This window comes from Blennius ocellaris (assembly GCF_963422515.1).
Source record: "Blennius ocellaris genome assembly, chromosome: 6".
NCBI classification, from domain to species: Eukaryota; Metazoa; Chordata; class Actinopteri; order Blenniiformes; family Blenniidae; genus Blennius; species Blennius ocellaris.
In genome coordinates this window covers 15,879,918-15,898,586 of record NC_137655.1, presented here as the reverse complement: position 1 = coordinate 15,898,586, position 18,669 = coordinate 15,879,918, and the positions used below count along the sequence as shown (strand labels likewise).

Genomic DNA, 18,669 nt, shown 5'->3' with positions numbered 1-18,669 from the left:
CTCCTCCCAAACTCATTCATGCGGAAGTGGCCCGTGCTTTTGCCAGTGCGCCACACGAAGGAAAATTCCAGTGAGAGGAGGGGAAAGAAAAGCGTACAGGTGTAAACTCAAGCAAAAGGGCAAGTCAGGTTGTACAAGTGGGAAGAGTTGCATGGAAAATGTAAACAAATAAAACTTGCATTGTAAGCATTTAGCATTTTTCACTCAGAAACATGGTAAGATTAGAGGTACTTTTAGGCATACTGAAAGAGTTTAGAACGAATGAGTGACACTCGGCTTTTGTGGTTTTATAATCTGCTTTTAACTCATGAGTGTTTTGTGGAAGATCAACGGGAATTTATGAGGAACAGTTTACAATCAGGTCATGTGTTTTTGACAATAATGCAATTAAAATGTTCAAATTTAACATATAACTGTTAAAATGTTTTTTTTTTTTTTGCTTGTTCACAAGTGAATGAGGTGGAAACAGTGCAAAACTTAACCAAAGCTGTTAATACATACACATTTGTAGCTGGTGTTTCTGAACATGTATGTGGTGTTGGTCAATTGCAAATACTGTGTGTCTTGTGGTCCTTGATAGGTGTAGTGAATGTTAGCTTTGAGATGCACTGTAACCTTTCTTAATAGCGTTTTCTTTCGAGATATGCACAAATGATAAATTTAACCAGATAATTATCTGTTTTCCATAGGAAGGAAAATCCTGACCGTGTCCCTCACCTATTACGATATCCACCTATTCATGACCCTAACATTAATTAAGTATAGAGAAGATGGTCAAATGGAGCAAATAAGTAAATACATAAATCATCCACCAATTTAAATATTGAAACCCTGAATGGAGGATTTAATGGTGTGTTTGTTGATGGTGATTAAAGATTGTCCAGCATGAAACTCATGAGACAAAATACTCAAATGTAAAGATGCCTAATCTCACACCAGCTAGTGCTGTGAATGTTGGATGTCTTAATATGTTTAATACAAAAAGAGGATTAAGTGGAATGGCTATATGCTGTGCGACACCAGCAGGAGTGTGTATAAAAAAAAAAAAGCCCCATAGATAAGCAAATGGTACGAAGCTCATTTATTTACTAAGTATTTGTGCTTTGGTATTAAAAACAACAAAATAATATATGCTGTGGTTCTAAACTCATGGGATCAATCTCCTGCAAAATGTACATCTATGAGTTAGCTGTTGTTTGTGTATATTGCCTTTAACCATCACATCCAGTGATTTTGTTCGTTTTCTAATTTGGATTTGTCTCCATTACATTTACATTCGATGTTAAAAATCGATTAGATTCTGAAAAAAACTGAACATCAGTTTTTAATCGTGTAGTTTTTCCTTTTTAAAAAGCATAATTAGTACAACAGCTCCCTGTGAGTTAACATTAATGCATACTGGCCATATTACAGCAAATAACTGATGCAGAATTATTTTGAATGTGTTGATTTACCATCATGCGCAAAGGCATTTATTCAGTGTAAATAATAATTACACTGCAATAACGTTTTGCAGTTGTGCCACCACAAGTGTCAAAATAGCACTTGGGAGATGACAGTATGTCAGTAATGTGTTGGTGATGACACTGCAGAGCTTTGGGAGCCTGCACATATGCCTCTCATTAACCTCTTTTCACACCAGACATGTTATGGAGCCACTGGGTGAATGGCTGCTCTCGGGTTTTTAGGCAGCCCCTCTGTGCTCGTGATGCATATTATTCAAGACGCCCACACATCCTTGCAATCTTCTTCTGTTTTTATTGAGTAATTCAAACAACTCATGTCTGCCTCATAAGAGGACAAATGGCCTTTTAAAATGCTTCAGAAGGGAATACAGCATCGAGCCATATCTGATGCACACACGTAATACTGGTATTGACATCTCATATACAGTTTGAGTGGCGAATGTTTGTATCCTAAAATGTGAGAAAACTCCACATTACTATCCATTTGTGAGTGAAAACAAACGCAATCTGTGGCAAATCTTTGGGGGTGTAGCCTTTAAATTAAACCCGGGTCTTCAGCATTTCTATAATACTTGCTATCGTGATGTGTGATGTGGGAAAAAAAAAAAAAAAAGGTTGTTCAAGACCATTGCATCTTAACTTCTGACATCCAACAGAGGTTTGACCACAACCCAAAAACATACTTAGAAAAAAATAAATAACACAGAAAGAGACAAACGCAGGAGAAAACGCACCCCCAGTATACCAGACCACTGTATGTTAAAGTAGCATGCTTACGCCATAAAGTGGAATGCTGTCATTCATTAAACGGAGAGTGGGTTTTACCGACGGGAGTGCTTTGATATTTCATCGGGTGCAGTTTGATGCAAATATATAGACGGAGAGAATAAAATGCGCAAGGAAATCATCAAAGAATCATTAACAAAACTGCATTCACGTAAATCGATCAGCAACTTCCAGACTGGCGATGTTTGTGTCTCTACTACACGCACACACGCACGCACGCACACATACACACACACACACACGCACGCAGATGGATGGTGTCTTCAGCATGGCTTCATGGTTGTGATATGATGTCAGTCAGTGTTCGTCTGGGTATTGGGCCCCCGTCAGGTAGCCGTTGGTCCCGTGATTTTTGTTGGTCCCGTTGGTGGCGCTGCTGTGATGTTTCTGATTGGGCGACGGACTGTCGTCCTCATCGGAGCTGGACTCGATGTCGCTGCGATCATCTTTTGACACCTGCAGAAATTGGAGGCATCGTTCAGAGAGATTAAATTCTCCTCATTAAAATTTTTTATCTGTGCCATTATCTGTGGCAGCCATGCTTGGCGGTGTTACAAATGGGCCTTTGCACTTCAAAGAGGCTGTGTTTTGCCAATCAATAAGCAGCAAATTCTCCGTGGGAGCCTAAAATCTATTTCCAATTCGAAAATATGAAGAAAAAAAAATCCCCACATGATCATTAATGTTGTTTTTTCTGATTGATTGCCTGTTTAGCCAGGAACCATCTAGAATTTCTCAGAGTCTGAGCTTATTTGATCTATCTCACCTAATTAAAAACACACATCAATGTTTAATTTACAGTGAAAGCAAACACATGATAGCAGTTTTGGCATATGGCCAGTGTTTTGTTTCTGATCAACTAAACTAATTTATTATTTAACATTTCAAATATAGATCACTGAAATATAATTTAGGAGAAGTCACGATTATTAAGAAAAATATTAAAAAGAAAACCCTACAAAATAATTGCTGGCAGGCACATGACCTTTGCAGCTGAGGTTGATTGGAATCAGTGTTTGAACCTGAGATATTTTCATATGGGTTTGTGAAAACTGCTCATAGCTACTAAAAAGTTGAAGCACCGCAGGTTGCAGACTCCTGAGCTGAGTAGTGGGGGAGTTTTAAGAAGCACACTATGGACGAGGCTAGATAAATGAACTCCTTAAAGCCACTTAAACATCAGTGCTGAAAATGCATTACATGGCCTCATTGATGATACTAAATGGAAATGAATGGCACGGCTGATGGAGCTGTAAACTCTCAACCTTCTCAAGCTACTTACATGCAATGGATTCCACTTCCCCACCTTGATGGTTGGAGAGAAGCACCAAATATAGGAAGAGAAAAGCCAAAATCAGCAATTGAAAACACGACAGTATTTATAGAGGTACCTGCAGCAACCTATTGTGCAACCACAGGCTGAAGGACCTGAGAGAAGAGCTGAATATTGTGACTCACTTTCCCTTTGGAGATGGCTCTGCATGCTGTCTTCACTATGAGGTAGGACCAGAAGGAGTGGAGAAGCTGCAGCATGATCAGAAGCAGGTTGAAAACCCACCAGGATGGGTAGGGTCCCACGATCTCCCAACTCTCAAACAACGTGGTGTTTAAAATCCTTCCATAGAAACAAAAGGGAGAATGAGGTGATCAACTCGATGTATTTTATTCGGGATTTAAAACACATTTTTTCTAAGAGCTTCCATGTTGTAATACATGAGGTGAAAAAAGGTCGTTTGCATTTCATGAAACACAAATAGACGTGTGTATCTGAAACAGTGATTTGTGGTAATAAAATATACTTAATACTGCAAATGAGATTAAAAAAAAGCACCCGGTTTCAACTGACACATGAATAAAATTTCAAGGATCTGTGGTAAATTTATCTCTGCGCCAATTCTTGCAAATGGCTGTCCGTGAATCATCCTCCAGATACCGAAGCCATGGCAACAGCTTTACTGGAATAACAACTTTACAGACGGTGTGGTGGAGGCTGAGTAAAGTGTAGTGGTGGATCATCATATTGGAAACAAAAGGAGGGAGATGGTTTAAAAAAAAAATACAAAAAAATAAAGCTCTTTAAAAAGAGTTGAGACTGAACCGAACACCTTTTTAATGCTCAAAATAGCATTTTTGTTCTAATCAAGTCTTTATGATACCTGGAAGCAGAGCAGATATGTGCAGCTGCCTGATCTGTGGACTCAATGATGTCTCATGTTGGTTGTGAAAGGTGTGATAATGATGCTGATGACTACACAAAGGCTGCCGAACACGCCTTCAAAGACTGAACTGATGCAGGCAAATGTCAAAATGTCCCTCTATAATGAAGTCATATCAATGTGAGATGGAGGGATGAATATTAACAAGGCTGTGATTCGGTCATAGGCAGAAGGCCATTCAGGATGTGACAGACTGCAGTGTGGCATTGCTTTTATACAACAGCTGCACAAACATCTTTCATTAGTTGACACGAGACACATAAAAAAGAACATGATTTAATTCTTTAATATTGCGTTTAGTCTCCTCACACACAAGTAAAATGGTCAAACTGCAATGTTATAGTTGCGACAAAAAGAAATAATTTGTGTTATCCAAGCGTGAGGAGTAATTTACGTCTTCAATGACGACTAAAAAACATCTGAGGCATGAACTGGGAAAGGTTTGACTTCCTTGTGGTAAAAATATATCTGCCAACCTTGGGAAGTGGGAAATTTCAAGGAGCTTAGGGACATTTGTGTAACTGCACGAGAAACAGTAGTATTTTTAATGATACACTCTGTAATGAAGAATGGTGATAGCAGTTAGTTAAAATGCGGCAGGATAAATTCAGCATACGCAGTTTGATAACGACAACAAAATAACCATATTTCCTTAATTGTAGAAGCCACATCTATGACAATATTGACTAATTCTGTACATGTGAAGTGTAAATGGGTGTAGATGATATCATGATATGAAATGGGCTGAGTTTCATTCTTATTGGTATCATGTGTACATTCCCAAATGATAGGACTGTTTGAAAGTACAAACAATTCAGAACTTACTGGGAGTCTTATGTCCAATCAGAGTCTATTGTCAGAACTATCTGCTGTATAATAAATACTGGGTCAAGCAGCTCACAACTGGAATGGTTACTACTCAAAACAAACAAGCAAGATTTCTGCCTCCAGCAGGGCTGCTGTCAGTCCAGAAAAGAGACAAACGGGCTCATCACTGCATAATTCAGACACGGGCAACTGAAGCTTGCAACTTCATGCAACCCTCTACTTTGCATCTTGTGAGAAAATTAATAGCCATAATTACTTGACCATAATTCGGCCCACTGATAGTGAAGATGACATTTTTCGGATTCTCAAAAGAATGAAAGCTGCTGACATAACTAAACCAAGAGGGGCATGAAATGAAGTCTGGAAGAAGCAAAACATATTCGCGGCACATTTCTGCACAGTTCCTGTACTACCTATTTGTTTTCAACTGCAACATAAACTACGTTCATCATTTATGTTGTGATGAAGCTTTATACTTAGAATCATGGTAAGGTCATTGAAGAATGAGGCAGTGGAGCCTGTAGGTACGAGCAAACATATTAAGAATTGCGTATGTGGTGAGTTCATTTAGTAACGGCAGACCTCCGTCTGGTGGGACGCTCCCAGTTTGAGTGGGATCTTTCCCACTTCCCAAACACTCGATACACCATATCTTCAAGTATCTAAACCTGCCACAGCTCTCTTGTAGACAAATGTGGATGGCTTACCCTGAAATTGTTAATAAATTCAGATTCAATAAAAAATTCTAAACACTTGTTTAAATGGTTACATAGATTCTGGACCTTTTCATTTAAAGATTTCAATCAAGGCACATTTTCCCCAGTGATACAACAATAACCATAATGAACTGCTTTGCTGAGTTCTTTGGCTTTCTTGGCGGGATTAAAGTAGTTGTATCCATAGTAACTATTACTTAGCAACAAAATTCATAGAGATGTGTCTGAACTACAAACCTGCAAAAAAAAAAAAAAAATATCGCTGCAGCCTCCATGGCTCTGACTGACATGTACTCTCAGAGATGAACTGCTCCAAAGAAATCTGCAGAGTAACTAAAGCATCTGCTGCAGTTTTCTACCTTCCCTGACTGCTGCGGAGCAGCGTACTGCATGCAAATGCAACAAGCTGCCACTACTGCAGTGAAGTCAGCCATCACAGAGATGTTAACTACAATACGCAGGAAGGTGAGAAGCACTTACCACACTGGGTAAACTCCCAGCCTGGAACTTATGAAGAGGATTGCAAACATTGCAAACAGAAGATTGCACAGTATCTGACACTTCGCATAGTTGGCCATCTTGGCAGCCTGTTGTACAAAAAAAACCAAACAATAAGAAAATACAACACAAATATTTCAATTTCTAACAAGAGAGGATAAACTAAATGATCGTCAGACACACACATTTAGTTTTTCTTCATCTGCACATAATTTAATCACTGCCTTAGTGTAAATGATCTCTAAAATCAATATGCCTTACATTTGAACACATCCAGTCCCTAATTTCACAGCCAATCAAATTGCAGTTGGCACTTAAATGAAACATCCATATATTTTCTTTTTTTAATTTCTGATGAAATGTGCTTCAGGACTGGGCTGCACAGTGGTGTGGTCGTTGTCACTCTCACCTCACAATTGGATTTCGGGCCAGAGCCTTTTTTTTTCTTCCTTTTTTTTCTCGAGTTTCCATGCTCTCTCTAAGCATGCACGAGTTTTCTCTTTGACATATTCAATAAAGATAGCCATGAAAGCATGCCAACACGTGTCTATCTAAATACACTGTAATGAATTCTCAATGCGACCCTCACCTCTATCAGCACGTCCGCTGCGTCGTGGAGACACATGACCAGTGTTCCCACTCGTGCCATGTTGTTCACGTAGGAGAATATGATGAGGGAGATTGTTGCCACATGGTGCAGAAACATGATCAAGAAATCCTGGGGACACAGTTACCAAGGAAACCTCACACAAAGGTACAGCAACTTCATTTAAAACGGCCACATGACAGTTGGAGTCACTGCATGTGGCACATACTGCGATACCAAACATATCGCAACTTATACAGAGGAGAACTGTAGATGCACCCTCAGTGTCCAGCAGTGTCATTAACACAGCGCTGTTTACACGAGGTGCTGTTTTCACGAGGTGCTGTTTTCACTTCTGAATCAACTGTACCATTGGTATCGTGAATCACTTTGGCAGTGGAGGTGCAGGAACAATCTTGTCCTAAATAGAATGATTTCAAGAGTTGTTTTCCAAATGTTAATTGAGCAGAAATCAATGTCCCTCCCCTAGAAATCCAACTGCAGGACCAGCAATATTATTAAAATTGATCAATGAGAGTCTCGGCGTCCTGATTGGTTTATGGAGTGCTTTGAATGGAGCTCCAGGTGGTTTCGGACATGGCACATGGTCAAGCATTCCTCGAGCAAGTCTTAAGTGACTGAAATGCCTCAAGATGGCAGCCCAAAGCATCCAGAACCAATCACCAAAATGAGTGAATGAGAGAGGGGGGGGGGGCGGCGAAAAGGAAGAGTAATGACACAAGATGGAGAATGAAAGCGAGGTGAGAGTGTGCAGGGGGAACATACTGGAACTGGCAGGGGATGCAGAGGACCTCCTCAGTGTTGTGCTGTGCATGAAAAAACTGAAAGAAGAAACAAAAACAGACAACATGCCAACAGTCAACAAAGAGATGACAGAGTGAAGGCATACACAGCGTGGCATCATGGCGTCTGCCGTGGGTGCAGTGAGTGGAGTGTGTTGTGGACAGAGCACAGCTGGGGATGGACTGGAGACAGGAGTATGATCATGGCCCGGAGAGCATGCAAACTGGCAATGTAATGAATCAAAAGCGGAGCCACTTTCTTTAAAAACAAACAGGAAGATGAAGTGAGATGAAGAGAATAGATTTGTATGAACTAAAGCTGAATTTCGGTTCCCACAAACGTCGACCGAGTCAAGAGTGTTATAATCATGCTAACATGCAGCCACTGTGCGTTGACCGATATTGTCTTTTATTCTGAGTACAGTGTTAACGGGACCTGCGAGATACAACTAACTGGTTAACACTTAAAAGAATGAAGGCAGACGACGTGTGGTGAATCCCTTTGATTGCGTTTGTCGAGTCACATGATGGTGTTTCAAACAGACTGTTCTCGACGGGGTTTTCACGTTGACACTGAGCCTGTGTGTGGATTGTTCAAGGCACTGTGGCTTCCTCCTTCAACCCTAAAATATTTTGTTTGTGTGATTCGTGATTCTGAATGATCTGTGACGTGAATGTGTGTTTGTGGGTAATTATCTGGTTGTTTTGCCCTGTGACAGACTTGAGTTCCCCCAGTGCGTCGTCTAGGACAGACTGCATCTCCCTGCAAACACTGCTCAGGAAGACGAGAGTACCAATGATGAATGGATGTTGGACGTGTTGATCAATTCCTCACCATTAAGCCTGAATGAAATTAGGCCTTTTATCAACCCCCCAATAGCTTTTTGTTTTTGACATCAAACATGATGGCTTGTTATTGCAGGAAATCACAGGTGTGTAATACAACCATAAAGCAACTACTGCTCCCCTTTGTGTGAGCTGGCATTGTGCTTGTTGGCTCGGTGTCCACTGCTAATAAAATTAGTTTCATCGACGCTATCCCTACTGTGACAAGTCAAAACGTTCAATGTGAACTGGCTCCTTTATCCGACTGCTGTTCCCACACAGATAAAGGTCTGTCTGACACGACTGTTTTATTAGGACATCATAAAACGTCGTTGTGCGAAGACAAACGCATGTTCTGCGACATGTCAGTAAGTTGCATCATTTGACGCTCACCCGCCGAATCAAACAAAAACCAGCAAAAGCACATCTACAGTTTCAATGTAAAGTCAATCGTTTCTGTTTTCAAAATCTTCTGGTCTCTCACGTCTAATCAAACAACACTTTACGACGGATATTACAATCAAACAAACCAAAACATTCGAGACCTTTGACCGCAGTTATTAAAGAAACAGTGACAATGACAGTGATGCATGTTCTGCGATAACATAGTGATAATGTGGCATTATTTCATCGCTGTACAGCTTTAACATGAATAAATTAATTGTTCATGTAAAAGGCAACCTGTGTTGTATATTTTGGTGCCACCAGCAGTTATTCTTACCTTCCTCTTGATGTCTGTAAACTGAGAAAAGAGTAACGACAGGTAGAAAGACAGCTCCAGTACGTAGTAGTAATGGATGTCCACTGTCAGTGGCTGTGTGAATACACAAAGCAGAAGGGTTAAGATAAATATTTGACATGGGATGCACTTGAAAATGATTTATCATGAGTATTAAGGATGGTTAAGCTCCGCTGTTTTAGGAGCACAGAGTAAACTTTTACCTGATAAGGGTAGTTGTACCAGCACTCTTTAGTGTTCCATAACCACGGAGTCTGAAGAAAAGAAAAACACTGCTTTAGGCGATACTTTTGAACTTCAAATGATCAGCAATGAACTACGGCTGGGACTTGGTTTGCTGGTGAAACTCAGAAGATGCTACATTAAAGTGAAGATTCAGCAATAAACAGCAGCAGGAGAACCACAAAAACCGGAGACAGTCATCCGTACATTAAATATTGAGCACTGACGTTAGGATGACAGGACGAATGGTAACTGTGATACTAAAAAAGTGTTCAGCAAACACTGACCCATCACTGTGACTCAGTTTACGTCTTTTGCACTCTTCTCCAAACCTGTGCTCTATTAATAAACCCCACCGAGGCCTGAACCCGCAGCAGTGACTGCCTGGGACTGAACTATTTCCACAAAGTGCTTTGTCATGCAACTTGTGTCTCTGAGATATTTTTCCTACTCCATCTCGACTACGGCTGTGATTGTGGTAATTTATGGATTGCCATGAATATATGTATGAAATATATGAAACCGTCTCGGCCCGCATATTTCTGTAATATTTAGTCAATTGGCTCATTTCTATGAATTTATGAACTCTCACAAGTGTAGCTCATTTGTGCCACTCTCCAGTAACCTCGGTGACTGCTAGGATTTCATATTTCTTAAAACAGGAGATGAGTTTCAACTGGGATTGCTGGAAAACTGTGATCTTTATGATCCCCTGAGCTGCATAAAGCAGCACAGAGTTTCACAGAGGTATAATCGCATACATCTCAATATACGTTAAAGAGCTTGTCCCAAAAGGAACTTAAACTAACACTACCACTGCTGTTAGTTTTTAAAATAAATTAAAACACAAGTGACAGCTTAAAAAAAGCATTTTCACATTACATATTTTTCAAATGCAATACAGCAGTCAATGAAATATTTTTCATAAATGGTGGAATTATTACATTTATTATTCTAATATTAATCACATTCATAAAATAGTCTATTGGGTAACTATGATCATCTTAAAGGTGATCATTTTATTGATTAGAAGTTATTTTGATATTAAGCCACTGACTAAATAGCTGAATGATTGAAAGGCCACAACATTATAATAGTAACATTACTATTACATAAAGCCATCACAAATTATAATGTCCGGCATATTTCTGCTGCTTCTATTACAATAGTCTTTCAATACAAATATTCTGTATTGTAGATGAGTTACTTGCACTGGATTTCATTCACATGTTTATCGAGCCTTGACCCTGATACAGATCGTTTTACCAGCTACAACAGGAGATTAACGCAAACCTACCTTTTTAAGGAATCGCACCCCATAGGTAAATATGTATAGGTAGAAGGTAAATCTCCACCTGAAAACAAATGCAAAATATCATTAATGAAGATTGGACTTTCTCACACTTGTTCAGACAAAGTACTTCTCAACCAGAGTTCCTGGGAGGAATAGCTGAGGGTTTCCCTGACTGGTGGACTAAATCAGCAGGAATATACAAATGTGAAAGTCAGTAGCCTTCAGCTGTGCACTCATTAAAATCTTCCGTATCCAGCCAGCATGCAGCAAGGTTTTAACACATTGTGTCTGTCATGTATGAAGACGGGTGAGGTTATTTTTCTTTCCCAACTCTGCAGTGGAGGGTGAATCACTGAAAATAGGACATCACTGACTTGACAGCAGTGCAGCTCAAAGGGAAAGGCTCTCCCAACCCCTTTCGCTCTGGGCTTTATGTAACCCTGCACATCATTTACAGTAACCGCAGCTTCACATTGGTCAGAGTGATCATGGGATTGCTCTCTGGGAACAAACAGTTTCAGCTGACATGTCTACAGTCACAAACTCGCCAAGCAGTGAGATAGGCATGCATATTAGAAGCTGAATAAGGCAGATTTCTATTTTTGTATTCGTTTCAGTGACAACACAATGAGAGCCTCAACTTTAATAATTAAATAAATCTTTTGAAATGACACTGTAACCTTACAGCAGTTACCAAACACCAAAATTCATGTTGTGTCATTCCATCAACCTTCTTGCCATATTTTGGCGACCACTGCTCTGCCTCTTGGGGCCACATACACATACAATGTAACAAATTAAACCAGAAACTTCACTAACTTGAAACAGAGTCCTTAAAAAATGTACTTTCAAAGTGTTAACGAGGCTGTATCTGTTTCCAGGTGAAGTACAGAGCAAATATTTAGACTAACTAAAACAACTCTTTTAACTGTATTCACCTAAGAGCAATGTCTCAAGTGGCTCATTTAACATGAGAAAAAAAAACAACCAAACAAATACCAACTGATGACTATGACAGAAACTGCGTCCCGAGTCACATGAGACAAGTTTTTGCATACTTTAACAGTTGTGCAGTGAGGTTCTTCCAGCTGACCTTGAATAAAACTCACTTTGACAGCCACGGCCCAGAAACTCAGCATGACATGAAAAAACTCCAAACGAAGGCAAACCCACACCAGCGCCTGGTACACGCAGATCCTTGTGTCCTTGTTGTTTTCTAGATATTCAAGTATAACTGTTTTCGAGGTAGCAGATAAATTATTAACATGTTAACAGGTTGCTCATGGAAGCTTTTGTGCTTGATCAAGAGTATTGTAAAACCATATTAGATGGATGAGTCTACCTGCCTTGTACACAGTTGAAGACTGTTGCATGGCAACTGCTTCATCAAGCCAACATGAGTCTTTTTCAAGTGCTGCTGAATTGCTGCTATATATGTACAATTACAATGACTCATAACTGCTCCCCTTGAATAGATTATTTTCTGAAGTCGGGCACAGATGGGCTTTTGTCATAATGAGTTACGCATTTTCAGGCACACACCATAGTGATTGCAAGTGGAGGAAACAAAACTGGCACATATCTTTTAATGTAATTATTCAACACCTGCATTTTATTTGCAATAATTTACCGGCCAATATCATGATTCATTAATTGCGTCTGAACAAGAGCAGTAGTTAGCAGAATTAGGTTTGTGTTCATGTTATGATGAATTTGTCCTGTAAACAACTTTCGGAACAGGAATTCAAATGTTGCATCAATCGTAAGCTTCTCTGTGTGTTACGCAAAAATCATCATTTAATAACGGCTTTATCACGCATCAATAAACCGTTCTTGGCTTGGGATCAACCTGGGGATTTTAAGATTGGACCGGGATGTGGATATTGTGTATTTTGGCCTGTAATCACTGTGAAACTGAGTGCATCTGTTTAGACGGTCCACCGCTTGAGGGAAGAGACAATTGTTGTTAAGACAACTTTGGTTTAAAAAAAAAAAAAAAAAAAAAAAATCTAAAACATGGTAATGAGGGAGGCTTTATTCTAACTGTGGCTCCGAAGCTTGCGGTAAAATAATCAAAAGCAACCCATGCTGGCTCATTTAATGTAATTTTGTCACTTCTCCAGGTGAGCAGACTGAGCACCAGCTGGTTGCGACTGCTTGCATTCATGTGGCTCAACATAGCAATTATCCATGAAGCTTTGGTTTGATCAAAATTCACCTGCGAGGAAGCCTCCACGTGCTTAAATCACCAGAAGCTTCTGAGTTGAATACAAAATATCCTTGCTATTCTTTGTGTATTTAATTACTTTGGTATAATTCACAGGGATAATTTCAAGGGTTGTCAACAGCCAGTTAATTTGATGCGTTGCCCACTAATGTTTGTGAGCAATCTGAAAGAGAAATGTGTGTGACTGTCTTCTCTGAAGACAACGTGTAAAAGAAAGGGTTCATCTCCCAGCTGTCCTTCAACCACAGACATGCTTCTTGCATGTCAGCTCTCCATCTGCTTCTCAGTAAATGTGCTGGTTAAAATGTATGAGCACGCACGCACACACGGAGGCGGGCCAAACTATAGTGACTGCACATCGCAAAAGAAGCTTAGAATTTAAAGAAAACATGTTAAAATTTCCCAAAAATACCTATTTGACTTATTCAGAGGACACTGGTGTCATTGATTAGCAATCTTAGTTCACAGTGACAAAAGCCCAAGTGAAATTACCTGTTTGCAATCACATTGTTGTACAATAAAAACATCTCCATATTAATAATTAGTTAACAGTTCTTTCGTGACTCAACGCATTTCTAATATGGGAAAATGTTGTGACAATAAAACTAAAGAGATAGCTAAAGTGACATAAAACTGTACCACACTGCTTTTATTTCTTTAAAAAGGTGTGGATTGGACATCTCTCGGTGAAATCAGAGAGGCTGGGGGGAAAGTGAGGAGTGAGTCTGGTGAAGGCATTGCAGTGCTGCTACTTCAGCCTGTCCCGAGAAGAACTGTGGACACAAAAGGCTCCAGATAACATCATCTGTTACTTAGTCTGTGAAGGGATTTTTGCATTTGTTTTTCCCATCTCAGTTTTTTGTAGGAATCAATCAAGTCCTAGAATGTCGCTTGCTAAAAAAAACCCCCAAAAAGCAATACATTAACTAAATTGAACTTAAACTTGTGGATCTGGGAATAAGAGGATCAGAAACAATAGCTGGGAAACAAACTCCATGCAGAGTCTTCATTATATCCAGACTGAGTGTGTCTGTTTGTGCTCTCTGTTCGCATAATGAAGAGAAAAGACAACAGATCGGCCGTGCTGACATTGCAGAGAAAAGAGTCCTATCAGTCTGCGACAGCTGAGCACGAGCACCTAATTAGAGCAACAATCGCTGCTGGAAGGGCTGCGGCTGGCGCCGTGTGCAGGAGCGCACTGTCGGCAGCTCAGAAGGACAACCTGGCTGAACCCCTGCAAAGACGAACGCTGTCTGCTGCCAATTATGCTGAATGCAGATAACGGCTTTCGGCGCAGTTGTCGCTTTAACTGATCGGCGACATGCATATTCCTAGAGGAACTAAACTCCAGCACCCTTCTTTTGTTGAGAGAAAGCGTGTTTGTTATTTCCGGCTCGGAGGGTGTGATGGGAGTCCGGTGGCCTCGGCAGCCAGCAGTGCTCTCCTGAGTGAGCAGCAGCCTCGGGCCGATCAGTAGATGTGAGGCTCCCTCTGTCTCAAACTGCCACATTTGCTCTACTGGTGTCAGACATGACTCCGCTCTGACAGCAACGCTCTCTCGCTGGCCTTTAACGTCACACTGCTAAGTAACTACAATCTCCCTGATGGCAAATGCTTTACTGCAGATTAGCCAGTTCTCTATTACAGGGTTTGTTGCCTCGCGCTGGGACACATTTTGCTTTTATCCCGCGGCAGTACCAGCATTTATGTCGCAATCTTTATTAGCCATAAGATGCTGTAATGGTTGACAAAACCTGAAAGGGGCATTCATCAGTTGGTAAAGGACCATGGCGACATGTTGAGCTTCTGTTTCCTTCACAATTTGATCAAACAATCTCCAAATTAATTAAGTAGCTAGTTTTATTCCTATTCTATTATCAATTTCAGCCCCACACTATCCTCCTCCATTGCTGACTCAGGCGCTTTTGTGAAAATGTCCTTTCTGGCTGCCACAGAATTTACCCTCTCTTCTACACGGCATGAAGAGGAACTTGTGGAAACATGAAACTTGCTCACATAAAGCCATCAGTTCTCCCTACTTTTACTGCTGTCACAGGTGTGTGATTGTTGGGTGCAAATACAACGCACTCTATTTAAATCTCACACCACAATGAGACAACCGGTACGCAAGTCAACAATGAACAGGTGTTGGTGCCACAACGACAAATACATGTCTGTGTGGGCGAAGTTACCCAAACACGAATGGTGTTTCCAGATTGTACACTGGCTTGAAGCTCAGATGGGAATGTGTTGTCCAGTTAGCTGTAGTTTCTCTTACATGCTTTCACAGAATCTGGCGAGAGTGCTGGGCTTCTCCTGATTACGACGTTGCCTGAACCAACGCTGGATGGTCCGAACATCCCAGTCCAGCTGCTTGGACAGGCCTTCCAGCCTCTTCTCATCAGGGTGCTGGCAGGAGAAAACAAACAAACCAACCATTTCTTAGATATAATTTGAATAGTAGAACATAGTAATTTTTACTTGAAAAATGTGTTATCCTCTAAAGAGAAGAAACACATGCGCCACCTTGGTAATAGCAGTGAAAACCTTTTCCAGGATGGCGTTGGGTTGTGCTTTTTGTGGACCGTTGGCTTGGATCTTTAGGCCCATGGCACATGGTCTTGCAATAAACCTGTAACAGACAATTAGACACCTTTAAAACATTATAGAGCACAGAATTGTTTTTTTTATTTATTTATATATATATATATAATCTTTGAATGAGACACAAGGTGAAGTGAAGCGCAGATGTCCACCCATCCGTTATTCGTAGGTGCTGGACAATATTACCCCACACCTGTTTGTTCCCAAGAATTCATTTCCAAGTCTCAACAAGTAGTTTTGTTTAAAGACACAGATGTGTAGTGTCCATGTTGAAGAAGAAAAAAAAGGTCCACACAATGGCACAAGTTATCAGTGACCTTTCAAGTAAATAATATTATACAGAATAAGACCCTGCAGGTATATCATTAATTATGCACTAGTAGGTCAAACATGGAGGTTCCTGTCTTATTAAGTTAACATATTGAACAGGGCTGAAATGTTTAGTGGAGAACCAGAAGGCCTTAGGCCACATGTGTCAAACAGTGTAAACGTGTAAAATTAATATTTCAGTGTACTTTGCACCAGGAGTCATTGCTATGAATGGCACGGTGTTCAAATTGTATATTTGTTGTACATTTAAACTTCCATGCTTCCGTAAAAAAACAAACAAACAAAAAACCACGAAAAAGAACTAAATGCAAACTTAGTTTCACTAAAACAAACAAAAAAAAACCATTTCCATAAACATTTACATGATTTAAAGTTGTTATACAGTAATGTTACTCATCCTTTCAGATAATAATTTGGCTGTGTGGCTCCTGGACAAGAATTAGTTTGACACCCCTGGCTAAGACACTTCCTCCTAAAGAGAACGTGGCCTTAAATGTATAATACATGTAAGTATTTGGACTCTTTTCCCTCACTCAGTGGTGATGATTGAACAATGGCAGTGAGCGACATTGGCGATGCAAACTGCACTTCAACACAACAGGAACAGCTCGGATAAAACTATGAGGTGAGCTCAGGCAGCCACAGATCTCTTTATTCGGAGGACGGACGAACTGTGTGGGCCAGGTACTGGCTGCACCGTGTGACGTCTGGGTGCTCGCTGACAGACGCGTCAAACGCAGACATGGCTTAACGGCCTGCAGGAAGAGGAGTGATGCACCCCGGTGATTTGCGAGCTAACCGGATGAGATGCCATTGTTTAGGGAGCAGACGAGACGAGCAGGCACCGCGGGAGTGTGCTGCATCATTCACCGGGGCGCCCCATCGCCGATCGCGAACACCCACCGCGAGCCACCTGGAGGACGGCGGGCGCGCGCAGAGACCCACCTTTCGAAAATCAGCCGGATCATAAAGATGCAGAACGCTAAAGGACACGCCAGATACAAATCCTCGGCTTGCGGGAAGGTTGCTTCATCTGTGTTTTTTAAGTCAGCCCAGGTTACGTTGTGAGGGAGCCAGAACCGCTCATTCCAAAACCACGCCAGAATACCGGCCATGTCCCTGCGGCACAGTCTGCGTCCCTGGTCGTATGAGAATTGGATGACCCGCTTGCGTGTCTCGGAGGTCTCTCACAGGCGATCCGGCCGTGCAGACTGGGCTGATGATGAGATATCCGTCCGTCCGTTTCCCCTCAGCTATCCCGGTGTAGGGAAGTAGACTCAATCAGCTCCTCCACAATGATTGGTGCGCTGAAATGTCATGCAATACGGCCAGTGCGCGTTATAGGAGCCTTACTACTGCATTACCGAGACAGGCCACTATCTGCATCAACCATTACAAAAAAAGAAAGAAAAAAAAAACATCAGACAGCCCACTACACTACAATGAATGACTCTTTGTGTCATTTACTGACTGTTTCACACGTCTGACGCTCTCATATCGTGTTGGAAGGAATGTTGTACATACTGTTGTGGACGATTAGTGACAGACTCACAGCGATTATCGATTATTTAGATATAATCACAGTAAAATAGAGAAATGATCAATCATAACGCTTCCATGTTGAGACAGTGCTTGGTAAATTGTGCCACCTACTGACGGATCTGATGTAGTACTCAACTAATGTCCTATAAATAACTTTATATATATATATATATATATATATATATATATATATATATATATATATATATATATATATATATATATATATATATATATATAAGTAAAATGTAAAAAATGTAAAAAAAAATAAACAAAACATTGAATGAGAAGGTATGAAGGTGTGTCCAAACTTTTGTCAGGTAATATTTTGGATGAGTATTTTTGCGCTTACAAAGGGGATGTGTTGTTATCTCAACAACAACAATAATAAGAATAAGAATAAGAATACGAATAAGAATAAGAATAAGAAGTAGAACCAGATGGTTGCCGTTTTGGTGTGTTGCAATGTTATTAAAAAATACAATGTTGAAAATAAGACACATAGATTAAATGACAAAATATATACTGTATTTTAAATATAACAGAAGACTTACTAAATACATACTTGTTAAAATATACTCCCCCCAAAACAAAACCGAAATTAACCCCTTTTGAATATTTTGAACTAAACAAATAAGGAACCAGAAGCTTTTGAAAAGCTCTGGGGGTTATTAAAGTATATTCTATTCTAGGACAGATACATTCATGGCTACAGCAAAACTGGCTGCAGTAAGAGTCATATATCTATTAATAGTAATTGTTTGTGAAATGTGCAGATGGACAACAAAAAAAAAAGATTATATGGAGGGAAAAGCATAAACACCCTAAAATCATGTCTATAACTGAGATGTCGTACTGCCCCCTGCTGGACAACAAATGTTAACACCATGTGCCGTTTGACTGCATGTGACACATACGTGTCAAACCGACAAACTAACACAAAGCAGCTCCGACAACCAACGAATGCACTCAGTTTTTACATATTCA

The 18,669-nt window shown here is 40.4% G+C and overlaps 1 protein-coding gene across 2 annotated transcripts; it reads right to left on the bottom strand.

Moving 5' to 3' along the window:
* Window positions 1–1,832: 1,832 nt before the first annotated feature.
* On the bottom strand, window positions 1,833–17,255 carry cers6 (ceramide synthase 6; the record flags this gene model as incomplete). Of its 2 annotated transcripts, XM_080498753.1 has the most annotated exons (11): window positions 1,833–2,708; window positions 3,535–3,558; window positions 3,711–3,867; window positions 6,493–6,599; window positions 7,100–7,228; window positions 9,446–9,538; window positions 9,667–9,717; window positions 10,983–11,040; window positions 15,485–15,615; window positions 15,733–15,838; window positions 17,086–17,255. In XM_080498753.1, 11 exons carry the CDS (start codon window positions 17,253–17,255, stop codon window positions 2,550–2,552), a joined length of 1,185 nt encoding a protein of 394 aa, XP_080354879.1. In that variant the 3' UTR covers window positions 1,833–2,549. The 2 variants fall into 2 exon arrangements, with proteins under 2 accessions (XP_080354879.1, XP_080354880.1); XM_080498754.1 differs by lacking the exon at window positions 3,535–3,558.
* Between the last annotated feature and the right edge of the window lie 1,414 nt (window positions 17,256–18,669).